The sequence below is a fragment of the Mustela nivalis genome (assembly GCF_964662115.1).
Source record: "Mustela nivalis genome assembly, chromosome: 11".
NCBI classification, from domain to species: Eukaryota; Metazoa; Chordata; class Mammalia; order Carnivora; family Mustelidae; genus Mustela; species Mustela nivalis.
The window spans coordinates 40997670-41013475 of NC_139030.1; the positions used below are offsets into that span (position 1 = coordinate 40997670).

At 36.4% G+C, this 15806-nt stretch overlaps 1 protein-coding gene across 10 annotated transcripts in view; it reads left to right on the forward strand.

The window, feature by feature from the left end:
* Positions 1-15806, forward strand: part of CCDC141 (coiled-coil domain containing 141) — a 238059-nt gene that overhangs the window by 74105 nt on the left and 148148 nt on the right. For 6 of the 10 annotated variants that reach the window (XM_082690371.1, XM_082690370.1, XM_082690369.1 and 3 more), the window contains exons 3-5: positions 930-1121; positions 4546-4654; positions 8855-9108. In XM_082690371.1, the coding sequence (XP_082546497.1) occupies positions 930-1121; positions 4546-4654; positions 8855-9108 (555 nt within the window). The remainder of the gene's footprint in view (positions 1-929; positions 1122-4545; positions 4655-8854; positions 9109-15806) is intronic. The other 4 variants (XM_082690374.1, XM_082690375.1, XM_082690376.1 and 1 more) reach the window with 1 other exon arrangement.

The window sequence follows — 15806 nt, forward strand, 5'->3', positions numbered from 1 at the left end:
TTTGTTCACCATTGCTCTGTTGCTTGCCGGGAGCCGGCCCCTTCCCCCCCACAGTCTGTCTTCCCGTGGCTTTGGATTCACTTCTCCGCTGGTTCAACCTTTCAGAAAGTGGTTGATTTTCTGTTTCTAGAATTGCTGTTCTTCTTCTCTTCGATCTCCTGTTGAATTTGTAGGTGTTTGCGATGGTTTGATAAGCTATCTAGCTGATCTTCTGCTACCTGATGTCGTCTCAGCCTGCTACTTCTCCGCCATCTTGACTCCCCTCCCAATCTATTACATATTTTTAAAGCTTTTCCCATTATTTTGGTGCCAACTTTAAGAATCAAACAGAATCTTTGAGATCCTCCTCCTATCCCTCCTCCTATCCCTAAATGAAACAATTACATAAACACATGGTCTCCTTTATCTTCTGTGTTTTCTTCAATATGTATTACCAGTTCTAGAAACTCAAATTTTTACATTATGAATATTATCTTTTATTTTTGGCATTTATATTAAGCTTCACAAGCATATTAACAATAATAATTATTTAGAATAAAGTGAGTTTTACTAGATTCATTTCTCATAATTATTTTTTTTCTTTATCACTCTCTTCTGGATGTGTTCCAATTAATTTTCCATTTTGTTGACATGTGAGGTCAACATAATATTCTGGACCTCTGGGAATATAAATGTGTTCCTTTGATAAATCTCTACAGTGTTTAAATGGTATTTAAATGTGAGTGCCTTTAGCCCAGACATGCTTTCTAGCTTATTGCAATTTCCTTTCCTCCCATCTGTCTACTTGATCTATCTGCTTGCATTGTAGTTTTTGTTTATAAATTTTTTCTAAACCTTCTTAAGCCACATGCAGTTTAAAACAGCCAAATGCTTTAAATATGATTCCAGGTTCTTACATTGAATGACACTTTTTCCTTTCCTGTATGTAGGCTTTGGAAGATCAGGTATGGGAACTCTTGCATGAGGCAGACAAGACAGCTGAAGAGAACAAGGATCGGAGTCAGGTGTATGATGCCATGGCCAACACCTTGGGTGAAGCATGGGCAGCCCTTGTCTCTATGCTTGAAAGAAGAAGGGAGCTCCTCAGGTTGACTTCAGAATTTTTTGAAAATGCCTTGGAGGTTTGTGTTTAAAATAAAAACTACTTTCACACTAGAGCAAATAGATAGCACTTCCAAAAATGTTTAATTTCCACAAATAGACATTGCAATCAGTTTTTAAAATGGTAGAATGACCAAGTTATATACAATACATTTAATTTTTGATTGCAAAAGCATTAAATTGTTAATGTTTTAGATATAGCCTTTCAAAAAACAAACAAACAAAGAAAACCCTAAGTGGGCACCTGTGTGGCTCAGTCTGTTTAGTGTCTAACTTAGGTTCAGGTCCTGATCCTGGGATCCTGGGATAGAATCCAGTGTCATTGGACTCCCTGCTCAGTGGAGAGTCTGCTTGCTTCTCCCTCTGCCTCTTACCCCTGCTTATGCTTTCTCTATCTTAAATAAATAAATAAAATATTTTTAAAAGACCCTAAGTACAGCTAATTAAAATTAAATAAAATATTAAGTAAAAATAGAAACTATTATCCATAAGTCACTATGATTTCTTTCTTTAGGAGATGGTAATACAGTTATTAAATCAAACAATTATCCCCGATTTTATGATTATTAGTGTTCTGATTAAAGTGTTCTTGTTGATTTAAAAGTGGAGGACAGAACATATGCTTTTTATGAAAAAGGCAACTGCAGAATATTCCATAGAATATTTGACTTGTAAGCATAACATTTTATAGAATACTTTCCAAAGGCATACAGTTGGATTCATAGTTTGTACTCATTAAAAATTTAAGGAAAGAAAAGTCTGGACCTAAGAAGGTCATTTCCTCCTGCGACTTTTCTTGAATTCTTAGATGTTTTCACAGTTCTCAATTTCAAAATGTGAGACCAAAGAACATTATCAAAAGAGCTGTTGTATTTGGTGTAAGGCATTCACTGGAAATTTCACTTTCAACTTTTCTGTCAAGTGGCAGTACATTCATTCTGATGTGAGAGAACTGCTTCATTATGATAAAGCACTAGCTTTGAAAAATATGACATTTCCAAACTCAAAATTCAGGTCTTAAATTCAAAATAATGAAGGAAGGAAGATTAGTAATAGAACATAAAAATTGGGGTAGACAATCTCATGAATCATAAACTCGTTTAAAAGTAAAAAGAAGGAGCAAAAACCTTATTGTAACTTATGTTTGTTTTCCACAGTTTGAATACAGAACCCCAACTACAATTCATTTTACAGATCATCTTGGGGAAAAGTTTCATACGTAGTTTTCTTTCCTGAGAAGGAACCAGATGAAATTCACCTACAGGGTCAAATTGTAGATACATTTGAATCATTCCATCTTAGTAAATGGGGTATACATGTCAACTTCCCTGGAAATTCAACTCATTTAAGCAGAAGAAATTATCTTTCTTCAGTCATTAGGCCCAATACTTGTTTCTCATGGGGTAGTAGCATTAATGTCAGCTGATTTTCTCTCTGATGAGAAATTATTTCCAGAGATTGCATGAAGTAAAAGGAAATACTAAGTCAACTCATAATTCAGCCCACCACTCTGATTTGTAGTAAAAAGATACTGTTTCTTATATTTTCCTGCTTCCAATTTTGTGGGTCACTTAGTAATAAACTGAAGGCAAACTCTTTTCCTGCCCCTTGTTTTGCCAAACTATTTTAATCACTGATTAATAACAATATTAAAAAAAGTTGAGTCCAACCATTGCCACTTTTGTCCAGTGCAAGATGCAAAAAGAAAAGTGGGTGATAGAAAATATCTGTAAGGTAAAAGTTAACAGAACTTTAGGGAAAACTTTTCTGTATACACATTCCTTGCTTATTTATTTATTTAAAATTCAAATAACAGTTGAAATATGTTATAAGTTATACAGTGACTCTAGAACTTTTTATAATGTTCTACAGAGAAAAGCTAAATCACCTTCTAGGGTTGGGTTTTTGTTGTTGTTGTTTGCTTGTTTGTTTTGAAACTTCTCTTTGAAGAATACCTGTAAAATAAGCTATCAGAAATGGAATGAATAAGAGATGCAAATGATGTGTGTATAGAGTTCCCTTATTGAACTATGATGCATGCAGTTCCATAAAAATATGAAATGACTTCTTATTGCATGGTTGATAATTACTACAGGACTGTTTTAGACCTTCAGACTTAACCATCAGACAGATTATTCTCTTATTAGACACCATGCAGCAATTTAGGAACACTGTCCCTAAGTGACAGTGATTAGTATCCACCAGATTGTTCTAACATGATTGTGGAGGCCTTCTCCATATTTCCAAAGAGGACATGCTCATTAGTCTCTCTCTCATCATTCCATGCCATTTATAACTAGATTTTATGTGACTATTGTAATAATCAAAATATAGTAGATATTGTTAATCAAATAGTTACATAAGAGTATTAAAAAATCACTGAATTCATAGATGATAGTTTGGAGAAAATGTGAAAAGAAATATAAGCATGTGGTAAACTTTTGTGTCTTTCTTACTGATACTTGACCTTTATGAGTTTATTCAATATCTGATATAAAAGTAAACATATTGATTAAGATTATTGATTAAACTTTTGAATCTGAGTGCGGAAACAAAACAGTTATTGTCTAGCTAGACTATGTAGACTATGTGTACTACCATGGATGTACTGTACTGGAAGAACCAAACATGTTTTGCCCTCTTCTAAAATTTGTTTCTAAGATTATTCCCCTGAGAATTTTACCATCACTTCAAATACCTCTCCTTCATATTTCCTTGAAGGAGAAACAGAGAGATGGGTCATATTCCTCACCATTTAGGATGCAAAATTTCTCTCTCTTTTTTGAAACAGAGGAAAAATCTCCCATTTTTCATTTTTGCTGTATCTCATCTCATTTTTATATAAAGAATGCATAAGTTCATTGATAAAAATTCAAACAAAATTACAAATTATAGATTTGTTAAAAGTTTACCCCCCATCCTTAATCTCACTCCTTCTCATAAAGATAATCATTTGGTGTGTTTCTCTTCAGATCACTCTCTTATTTTGTATAAGAAATGGGATTAGATATTACTTCTTAGGCTTTTGTTGTTTGTTTTTAGCAAACTTTTTGGGTATTCTTTGACAAACTGCCTTATATGTTGGAAGTGGCTGCTTTGTTACATAGACAGTAATTTTAGTTGAAAATTTCAATAGACACTTATCAGTAAAAAAATAAAATTACTTCAACATATTTGACATATATCCATGTATGAAAGGAATACAAAGGAAGGAGAAGAAATTTCTTTGGTACTTTGTAAATTGACCATATGTAAACACACAACCTCATACAAACACCCTCAACCCCCACACACTCACACAAACACACATATCATCATATAAACACACAAACACATATACAGTCAGCTAGGTCATGAATTACTGAAAAATATCTACAAATCACCCAAAGTGGCACATTGATTTTTATTGTTTCAAATGTCTTTTCCCTTGTATTTGTGTTGTAGTTTGCTATTAAAATAGACCAAGCTGAAGATTTCCTCCAGAACACCCAGGAATTTGGGAGTGCCGAGTCTTTAAAATCACTTCTTCAGCTTCATGAACATCATACCAAAGGCAAGAAATATGTTTATTCCTCCCATAAGCTTTTAGGGGTTTTATAACCTTCATGTTCATGTGAGAATGCTCATGTGTAACAATGCATTTTAAATATATCTGTTTATACCTCAAATTGTTCCAAGAAAGTTTAAATAAAGCTTTATTTTTGGTCATCTGCTTCAAAAAATGCATAGTTGTAAATGATTCTGAGGGGATGTTAATGGAACAGCCTCCAGAGATTCAGTTATTCAGTTTGGTAGATTTTAGCTCCTGAGGTCAGGGGCCATTTCCGCCTTGTTCTTCCTTGTATCCTCAGCATCTAGCACAGTGTTGGCACTTGGTGGATCCTCATGAAATATTTCTTGTTTGAATAAATGGTTGAATTCAGTGAATGTTCCTTCTCAGAGTCAGGAAGTGAAGATCAGGCTTTAAATAACAGCTCTAGATAAGGAAAATCCTCTTTCACTATTAGAGCTATTTAAAAAAAGGGGGATTTGTTAGTGGACTTTTTCTTCAGGAAGCCTATAGTTTGGTTGGGGCATGTACACATTTATTGGCGGGTTACCTGTGGGACTCCGTTACACCACCCAGCATACTATGTAGTAACAGTTCATTTCCATATTTGTCTCTGTCACCAGATTGTGAGACTCTGGAGGGCAGGGATTAGTATATATCTGAATCTCACGAGGTAAAATAGCATCCAACCCAAAGTATATTTATTGAATGTTAATTGTATTTAATTCCAACATAAGACACAGTACAGTGACATAAACTGGAGCAATAAACAAGGCACTACAGGGACATTAAGGAGATAAAAATTGATTCTAAGCTCTGAAGGATCACAACTGAACCCTCCAGTTTTCCAATGTCTTTTTAAAATGAACGTAATACCTAAGAAGCTTTCCCTCAGGAACAATCATATTATTACTTCCTTGTTCTTAAATGTATATTTTAAACGTGGCTAAGATATAGATTCATTATACTATTTTCTCTACTTTTGTGTATGTTTTAAAGTGCCCATTGAATGAGTTTAGGAAACCCTATCCCCACTGAGGAACATTTGGAATATTTTAAAATGTTTTAGGAAGAAATATCATCCATGATCTCAATGCCAAGACTATGACTTTGATATTTTTAAAAAATTATTCTTTCGGAAAGATGGCTTAGCAAGCTATAATTTCACTCAAGTTATGGACATCCTCATTTATTCATCTTGAATTTGTAATTTATACTTGAGTATGGAAAACTATATAGGTATCAGTATAAAATCCTCTTTAATATAAACTTTTTTATATATAATGACAAGCAAAACAAATAATAAAAATTTGTTAAATATCTACTTGCCACACATCATAAGGCATTATGTCAGGAAGTAGGGTTTTATGTATTCAAAAATATGATCTTTAAAATAAACACACCATAGAAATTTTGTATTTCTTGAAGTTCATGATATTCTACTTAGTTTACTCTTGAGAAAAAATGTATCACTTTGTATGATCAACTGATGGAAAACTGATGCTGGGAAAGCATAAAGAATAAAACAGTTAAGATATAAGAAACCAACAGAGGAAGAACCAAAGGACTGACTGAGGGAAACTGAGGGAAAAATGTGTCCATTTTAATGACTCTCATGGTAGCAGTAACGGACTGATTTTAGGCTGGGTACAGTTTACAAGCAGCCTTGGCCAGAGACTCCATTCCTGGAGGTACTATGGTAGTAATTACATTATTCTGGCAGATGTGAAACAGAGAATGGAAGTTCTGGCTAATTATATGTATTCTGTAGGAAGAAGAACAGGTTGGTCTGTTCCACTGTCAGTCTGCAATGCCCTAGCATTTAGAGCTATGCTTCCCTCTCTCATCTGAAAAGTCTAGTGTGTAAGACCTAGTTGTGGAAAGGGAGAAACAAAATGTTATGTGGAAACCCTGCCACTTGCCCATATTTCCTGTGTGTGTGTGTGTGTGTGTGTGTGTGTGTGTAACTTTTTACAGTATCATAACAAACTCTTCAATGCAGAGGAATTATGTATATGTACATATGGAGAATCAGTCATATTATTGTATAGGCTATACAAATTAAAACTTTTCAGTTTCCTATACAAGGCCCTCTATAATCTGTCTTCATCTTGTTTTCAAGTTCTTTCTTTCCCTTCCACATAAGAACTTGCTCTAGATGGGTAAGTTTTTTCTGCTCCTTCCTCTCCCATCTTGTTCATGTTCACTTCCATTTCTTGGAGAGATTTGTTCTAATATTCTCCCTGCTTTACCTTACTCTATTTGATTGATCTCATCCTCTTTTTGGTCCGAGTTGTTTTCATTGTTTGTTTCTTTGCATTGTTAACTCCTAATCAAATTGCTCAGTGCACATAATCACACCTTCCTCACTCTGAGCAGTAAGACCGTCTAATCCTTTATTTGACAGATCTAGGTCATGTGACATAAAATACTTCAAATTCTTTCCTTTTCATGTCAAACTCTTTCTCTCACAATATCTTCACTTATCTCATTCTCTCTTCTAGCTCTACCCCCCCTCAAAAAAAAGTCAAGTTAAAAGAGACAACTGGCCCAACTACCACAGCCTCATTAGTGCTGTGCAGTTAACTGCTGAATGTTAGAAAGCTAATGCGGAGTGCCATGGGAGACTGCAAAGAACACTGAGCTTCTAATCAGAACATGTGGCTTTTAGCACTCCTTAGCCCAGTTCTAGTTGTGTTGTGATGCTTGGTAAGGTACTTAGTCTCTGAGTATTCTTCATAGTTCTCCCTGTCCTAAAAATAAAAAATAGTATATTCAACCCTGCTGATACTCTTTTCTTTTTTTCTTACTTCTAACAGAAAATGTCTCAAATATTGCCCTGTCTTGTTGACTTCACTTCATAACAATGTCCCCACTTCTCAACCTCATAATTTGTCTTCCATTTTCATTACTTTCCCATCACAAAAATCTCATGCCTTCTCACAGTCTTTTTACATCTCTAGAGAACTCCTGATCTCTAGCACTTTTAGCTCTCTTAAATCTTACATCTCTCTTAATACATTTGATCTCATTCAAGTATTCTACAAGAATTTTTGAACATATCTCCTATGCCAATCACTATGCTAAGTTCTGAGGATATTATCATGGTCACTATCTTCATATTGTCTTGGATCCTGGTGGCACAGGAAACATTAATCAACTAACCCAATACAAAACTATAAAACTATAGTTGTGATAAGAACTGTTAATGAGAACAATTAATAGTATTTGATTTGGTATAGGATTTTATATAGGATTTGATTCAGTCACGTTTTTCTTTTGAAGAATTGGCAGTTAAGTAAGACCTAAAGTATGAATAGAATAAAGGTGGAGAAAGAAGGGGTTGAGAATGATGTCCCTGGCAGAGGACACAGTGAAAAGTGCTGGTGCAGAAGGGAATGTCAGGTTTGTGATGTAGTTAAAAAGAGAGAGATAAAGAGTAGAGAGATTGAGATAATCTGAAAGGGAAGATAGGGACCAGACCATGCCAGACCTAAAATCATGTCAAGGGGTCTGTCTTTAATTCTAAGGCAATTGGAACCCATTGTGTGCACGTGTGCGCATGCGTGTGTGCGTGTGTACGTGTGTGTGTGTGAGTGACATAGTATATTTAGAAAACATCTGTCTGGTTAACATATAGAGAATAGATGAATGGATTAGAGAAAGATGAAATTAAGAGGTAGCTGCACAAGTCCAGGCAAGAAATAATGTTTTCTGTAGCAGGAATGGAGAGCAGTAAACGCACACAGGAGATTGAGGGTGGAATTGATAGGTATTGATAATGAGGGAGAAGAATGTGTCATGGATGACTCCTGGGTGCTAGTCTTTAAACTTCAGAATTACTTCATTCACTTCAGAATGTAGAGCACATCAAGAAGTACAGGCACTGTAAGTAGCATCACACCACTAAAAACCAACTGAAACAGTGCCCAAGTCCCATGATTTTTCTCCTCCCTGTATTGAATTACACTGTCACTGAACTGCAGCATCCTATTATTTGGCAGTTAGTGCTACAGAAATTGTTAGGTCATGTTATCTGACCAGTTGTATCAGACATTTTCTATTTACACATTTGGATTCCTTACAGTATAATTTATTATTAACATAAAGGTTATATACATTTTAAATTATACCAAGAGTTTGAATGTTACTATAGAAAAGCTTCCTCATATCATCAGTATTTTTTTTCTAATTTTCTTCTAGACCTCTTAGAACGATCTCTAGCCCTTTTAAACAAAAGTCAACAGCTCACTGACTTCATAGAAAAATTCAAGTGTGATGGACCTAATGTGAATCCTGAGTTGATTCAGGGAGCTCATAACAGCTGTTTGAAGATTGACAGCCTTCTTGAGCTTCTCCAAGACAGGAGACGGCAAATCGACAAGGACCTGAAGCAACAACAACAAGAACTGCGTCAGGTTCTGCAGATATGTCAGTGGGACCAGCAAGAAAATCAGGTAACCCAAAGGGGAATTAATGATCCCTTGACCTCAGCTATTGAAGTTTGATTATTATGTGGACTGACTGTTTCCTGGGATAGTTCCTCATTTGTTACGGTCAAAATCTGTGGGTTTTAGTCCAAACTAACATGTTGTTTTCCACATAAGTTAAATGAAAAACAAATATTTTTATTTTCTATTGTTGGACTCTCTTTCTCACCTCTTTCCAGATTACTACTTATATACGTATTTCCTTGAAATTCTGAAATATAAATTTTTGAAGTTTTCTTGAAAGTTGAAGAGGCATGATGGTGCTGAACTGTACTACATTGCTGCTAATGCCAGTGAAAGTCTGTCAGCTCCAAGGAGTGGTTTTAGAAGAATAGTCTGGTGCCAGGCACCTCGGTGGCTCAGTCGGTTAAGTGACTACCTTTGGCTCAGGTCATGATCCTGGAGTCCTGGAATCGAGTCCCACATAGGGCTCCCTGCTTGGCAGGGAGTCTGCTTCTCCCACTGACATCTCTCCTCTCATGCTCTCTCTCTCTCTCTCTCTCTCTCAGATAAATAAATAAAATTTAAAAAAAAAAAAAAAAGGACCTGGTTCCAAGTAAGAAATATGACGTTGGCCTGTGGTTGGATGCTGAATAGTTAGAGGGCTTTGGGGCAAGAGGTTCATGAGTTTGCAGACTTGCTAGAACTAATCACCCTAGCTGTAGGCACGCTTTGGTCAGTTGTCAATATGCTTGCTGTGTACTTTTTTTGTCCCAACTACTTAAGGGTAAGCACAGATAGAACTCTTTCTTTAGAGCAGTTTCAGATTCATAGTAAAACTGAGTGGAAAGTACAGAGTACCCTCTCTTCCCATACATGTATAATCTCTCCCACTATCCCTATCCTGCACCAGAGTGGTATGGTTGTTACAGTCAGTGACCTACTTTGATGATCATTATCATCCCGAATCCATAGTATACGTTAGGGTTCACTCTTGGTGCAATATATTCTGTGGCTTTAGTCAAATGTAAATGACATATATCCACGATTGTAGCATACAGAATAATTTCACTGCCCTAAGAATCCTTTGTGTTTTGACTCTTCATCCCTCATTCACCTTAATCCTTGGTAACCACCCATCTTTTTACTGTCTCCATAGTTTTGCCTTTTCCAGAATGTCATATAGTTGGAATCAGTAGTTAGCCTTTTTGGATTGAGTGCTTTCACTTAGTAATGTGCATTTAAGATTCTGCCATATCTTTTCATGGCTTGATAGCTCATTTCCAAGGAGTGGAATAATCAGTGCTGAATAACAGTCTGTTGTCTGAATTTGCCACAGTTTATTTATCCATTCACCTACTGAAAGGGATTTTTGTTGTTTCCAGGTTTGGGCAATTATAAATAAAGCTGCTATAAGGATTCATGTATAGATATTTGTGTGGGCATAAATTTTAATTCATCTAAGCAACCAAGGAATACACTGATGACTCACATATAGTAAGACTATGTTTATAAGAAACTACCAAATCATCTTCCAAACTGGCTGTACCACTTTGTATTTCCATCAGCAATGAAAATTCCTGTTGCTCCACATCCTTCCCAGCATTATCGGTGTTCTCTCTGTCTTGGACATTGGCCATTCTGATAGGCATATACTACTATCTCATTGTTTTAATGAGTCTCTTATTTATTTATAAATGGCAGGTATTCATCCTTTCTTATTGCTGAGTAATATTCCATTGTGTATATGACCATATCTTCTTTATCCATTTGTCTTTTGAAGGGCATCTCAGCTCTTTCCACAGTTTCATTATTGTGGACATTGCTTCTAGGAACATCGGGGTGCATGTGCCCCTTGTTTTCACTACATCTGTATCTTTAGGATAAATGCCCAGTAGTGCAATTGGTGGGTCACAGGGTAGCTCTACTTTAACTTATTGAGGAAACTCCACACTGTTTTCCAAAATGACTGCACCAACTTGCATCCCCACCAACAGTGTACGAGGGTTCCCCTTTCTCCACACCCTCTCTAAAATTTGTTGTTTCCTGCCTTGTTAATTTTTGTATTCTAACTGGTATAAGGTGGTATTTCAATGTGGTTTTGATTTGAATTTCCCTGAGAACTGATGTTGAACATTTTTTCATGTGTCTGTTAGCCATTCATATGTGTTCTTTGGAGAAGTGTCTGTTCATGTCTTCTGCTCATTTTTTCGACATGATTATTCATTTTTTTGGTGTTGAGTTTGAGAAGTTCCTTATAGATCTTGGATATCAGCCCTTTATCTGTAGTGTTATTTACAAATAACTTTTCCCATTCCATGGGTTTCCTCTTTGTTTTTTTGACTGTTTCCTTTGCTGTGCACCTTTTTATCTTGATGAAGTCCCCAAATTTCATTTTCACTTTTGCTTCCCTTGCCTTTGGAGACATATAGTGAAAGAAGTTGCTGTGACTGATGTCCAAGAGGTTAATGCCTATGTTCTCCTCTAGGATTTTGATGGATTCCTGTCTCACACTGAGGTCTTTTCATCCATTTTCTTTGTGAATGGTGTAAGAGAATGGTCAAGTTTCATTCTTCTGTATATAGCTGTCCCGTATTCCCAGCACCATTTATTGAAGAGACTGTCTTTTTCCCATTGGATATTTTTCCTGCTTTGTTGAAGATTAGTTGATCATAGAGTTGAGGCTCTATCTCTCAGTTCTTTATTCTTTCCACTGATGTATGTGTCTGTTTTTGTGAGAGTACCAAGCTGTCTTGGTGATCACAATAATATAGGTTAAAATAATATAGGTTAAAATCAAGCAATGTGATCCCCCCAGGTTTGTTATTCTTTTTCAACATTTGCTTGGCAATTCAGTGTCTTTTCTGTTTCCATATGAATTTTAGAATTGTTTGTTCGAGGTCTTTTAAAAATGCCATTGGTATTTTGATTGGGATGGTGTTGAAAGTATAGATTGCTCTGGGTAGCACAGACATTTTAACAATGTTTATTTTAGTAATGTTCTCTAGTTTCTAGAGTATAGATCCTTTACCTCTTTAGTTAGGTTTATTCCAAGGTAGCTTATGGTTTTTAGTGCTATTGTAAATGGAATATATTCCCTAATTTCTTTTTCTACAGTTGCATTGTTAATGTATAGAAAAGTAACCAATTTCTTTGTGTTGATTTTTTATCCTCCCACATTACTGAATGCTCTATGAGTTCTAGTAATTTGGGGGTGGAGTCTTTTAAGTTTTCCATGTAAAGTATTATGTCATGTGCAAAGAGGGAGAGTTTGACTTCTTTGCAAACTTGAAGACATTTTATTTCTTTTTATTGTCTGATTGCTGTTGCTAGGACCTCTAGTACTACATTGAACAATAGTTGCAAGAGTGGATGTCCTGGTCATGTTCATGATCTTAAGGGGAAAGCTCTCAGCTTTTCTCCATTGAGAATAATATTCGCTGTGGGCTTTTCATAGATAGTTTTTATGAATTGGAGGAATATTCCATCTATTCTTACAGTCTGAAGAGATTTATTTATTTATTTATTTATTTATTTATTTATTTGACAGAGAGATCACAAGTAGACAGAGAGGCAGGCAGAGAGAGAGAGAGAGAAGCAGGCTCCCTGCTGAGCAGAGAGCCCCACATGGGACTCGATCCCAGGACCTTGAGATCATGACCTGAGCCGAAGGCAGCAGCTTAACCCACTGAGCCACCCAGACACCCCAGTCTGAAGAGTTTTAATCAGGAGAGGATGCTGTATTTTGTCAAATGCTTTTCTGCATCAATTGAGAGGATTGCATGGTTCTTGTCTCTTTTTTTATTATTGTGTTCTGTCACACAAAAGGATGTTGAATACCCTTTCATCCCAGGAATTAATCCCACCTGGTTGTGATGGATAATCCTTTTAAGGTACTGTTGGATCCTCTTCGCCAGGATGTTCTTGAGAATCTTGGCACCCATATTCATCAGGGATATTGGTCTGTAATTCTCCCTTTTTAAAAAATTTCTTTTTAGTGTTCCAGAATTCACTGTTTATGCACCACACCCAGTGCTCCATGCAATACATGCCCTATATAATGCCCACCACAAGGCTCACCCAACCTTCCAGTCCCCCTCCAAAACCGTCAGTTTGTTTCTCAGAGTCCACAGTCTTTCATGGTTCGTCTCCCCCTCTGATTTCCCCCAACTCACTTCTCCTCTCCCTCTCCCCATGTCCTCCATGTTATTCCTTATGCTCCACAAATAAGTGAAACCATATGATAATTGACTCTCTCTGCTTGACTTATTTCACTCAGTATACTCTCTTCCAGTCCCTTTCATGTTGATACTAAAGTTGGGTATTCATCCCTTCTGATGGAGGCATAACACTCCATAGTATATATGGACCATATCTTCTTTATCCATTCGTCTGTTGAAGGGTATCATGGTTCTTGCCACAGTTTGGTGACTGTGGCCATTGCTGCTATGAACATTGGGGTACAAATGGCCCTTCTTTTATTACATCTGTATCTTTCAGGTAAATACCCAATAGTGCAATTGTAGGGTCAAACAAAAGCTCTACTTTTAATTTCATAAGGAATCTCCACTCTGTTTTCCAAAGTGGCTGCACCAGCTTGCATTCCCAAAAGTGTAAGAGGGTTCCCTTTACTCCACATCCTCTCCAACACAAGTTGCTTACTGTCTTGTTAATTTTGGCCATTCTAACTGGTGTAAGGTGGTATCTCAATGTAGTTTTGATTTGAATCTTCCTGATGGCTAGTGATGATGAACATTTTTCATGTGTCTGTTAGCCATTTTATGTCTTATTTTTTAAAAATTAACATATGATATATTATTAGCCCCAGGGGTACAAGTCTGTGAAGCATCAGGCTTACACACTTCACAGCACTCACCATAGCACATACCCTCCCCAATGTCCATAACCCAACCACCCTCTCCTTAACTCTCTCCCCCTGGCAACCCTCAGTTTGTTTTGTGAGATTAAGAGTCTCTTAAAATTTGTCTCCCTCCCAAACCCATCACGTTTCATTTTTTTCCTACCCTACCCCTAAAACCCCCACTTTGCCTCTCAAATTCTTCATATCAGGGAGATCATATGATAATTGTATTTTTCTAATTGACTTATTTCCCTCAGCATAATACCCTCTAGTTCCAACCACGTCATTGAAAATGTCAAGATTTCATTTCTTTTGATGGTTGCATAGTATTCCATTGTGTGTGTGTGTATATATATATATACATCTTTTTTATCCATTCATCTGTTGATGGACATCTAGGTTCTTTCCATTGTTCGGCTATTGTAAACATTGCTGCTATAAACATTAGGGTGCACATGCCCCATTGGATCACTACATTTGTATCTTTAGGGTAAATACCAGGAGTGTGATTGCTGGGTTGTAGGTAAGCTCCATTTTCAACTTTTGAGGAAACTCCATGCTGTTTTCCATAGTGGCTACACCACCTTGCATTCGCACCAAAAGTGTAGGATGGTTCCCCTTTCTCCACATCCTCACCAGCATCTGTCATGTCATGACTTGTTAATTTTAGCCATTCTGACTGGTGTGAGGTAATATCTCATTGTGGTTTTGATTTGTATTCCCTGATGCCGAGTGATATGGAGGGCTTTATCATGTGTCTGTTGGCCGTCTGGATGTCTTCTTTGCCAAAATGTTTGTTCTTGTCCTCTGCCCATTTCTTGATTGGATTATTTTTTCTTTGGGTGTTGAGTTTGATAAGTTCTTTATAGATTTTGGATCCTAGAAGTTTATCTGATATGTCATTTGCAAATATCTTCTCCCATTCCTGTCAGTTGTCTTTTGGTTTTGTTGACTGTTTAGTTTGCTGTGCAAAAGCTTTTGATCTTGATGAAGTCCAAATAGTTCATTTTTGCCCTTGTTTCCCTTGCCTTTGGCAATGTTCCTAGGAAGAAGTTGCTGTGGCTGAGGTCAAAGAGGTTGCTGTCTGTGTCCTCCTTAAGCATTTTGATGGATTCCTATCTTATGTTGAGGTCTTTCATCCATTTTGAGTCTATTTTTGTGTGTGGTGTAAGGAAATGGTCCAGTTTCATTCTTCTGCATGTGGTTGTCCAATTTTCCCAACAATATTTGTTGAAGAGACTGTCTTTTTTCTATTGGACATTCTTTCCTGCTTTGTCAAAGATTAGTTGACCATAGAGTTGAGGCTCTATTTCTGGGCTCTCTATTCTGTTCCATTGATCTATGTGTCTGTTCTCATGCCAGTGCCATACTGTCTTGATAATGACAGCTTTATAATAGAGCTTAAAGTCTGGAATTGTGATGCCACCAACTTTGACTTTCTTTTACAACATTCCTCTGGCCAGTTGAGGTCTTTTCTGATTCCATACAAATTTTAGGATTATTTGTTCATTTCTTTGAAAAAATTGATGGTATTTTGATAGGGATTGCATTAAATGTGTAGATTAAATGGACGTTTTCACAATATTTGTTCTTCCAATCCATGAGCATGGAACATTTTTCCATTTCTTTGTGTCTTCACAAAGAATTTCTTTCATGAGTACTTTATAGTTTTCTGGGTACAGATTTTTTGCATCTTTGGTTAGGTGTATTCCTGGGTATCTTATGGTTTTGGGTGCAATTATAAGTGGGATGGACTCCATAATATCTCTTTCTTCTGTCTTGCTGTTGGTTTATAGAAACACAACTGATTTCTGGACATTGGTTTTTATATCCTGACACTTTACTGAATTCCTGTATGAGTCTA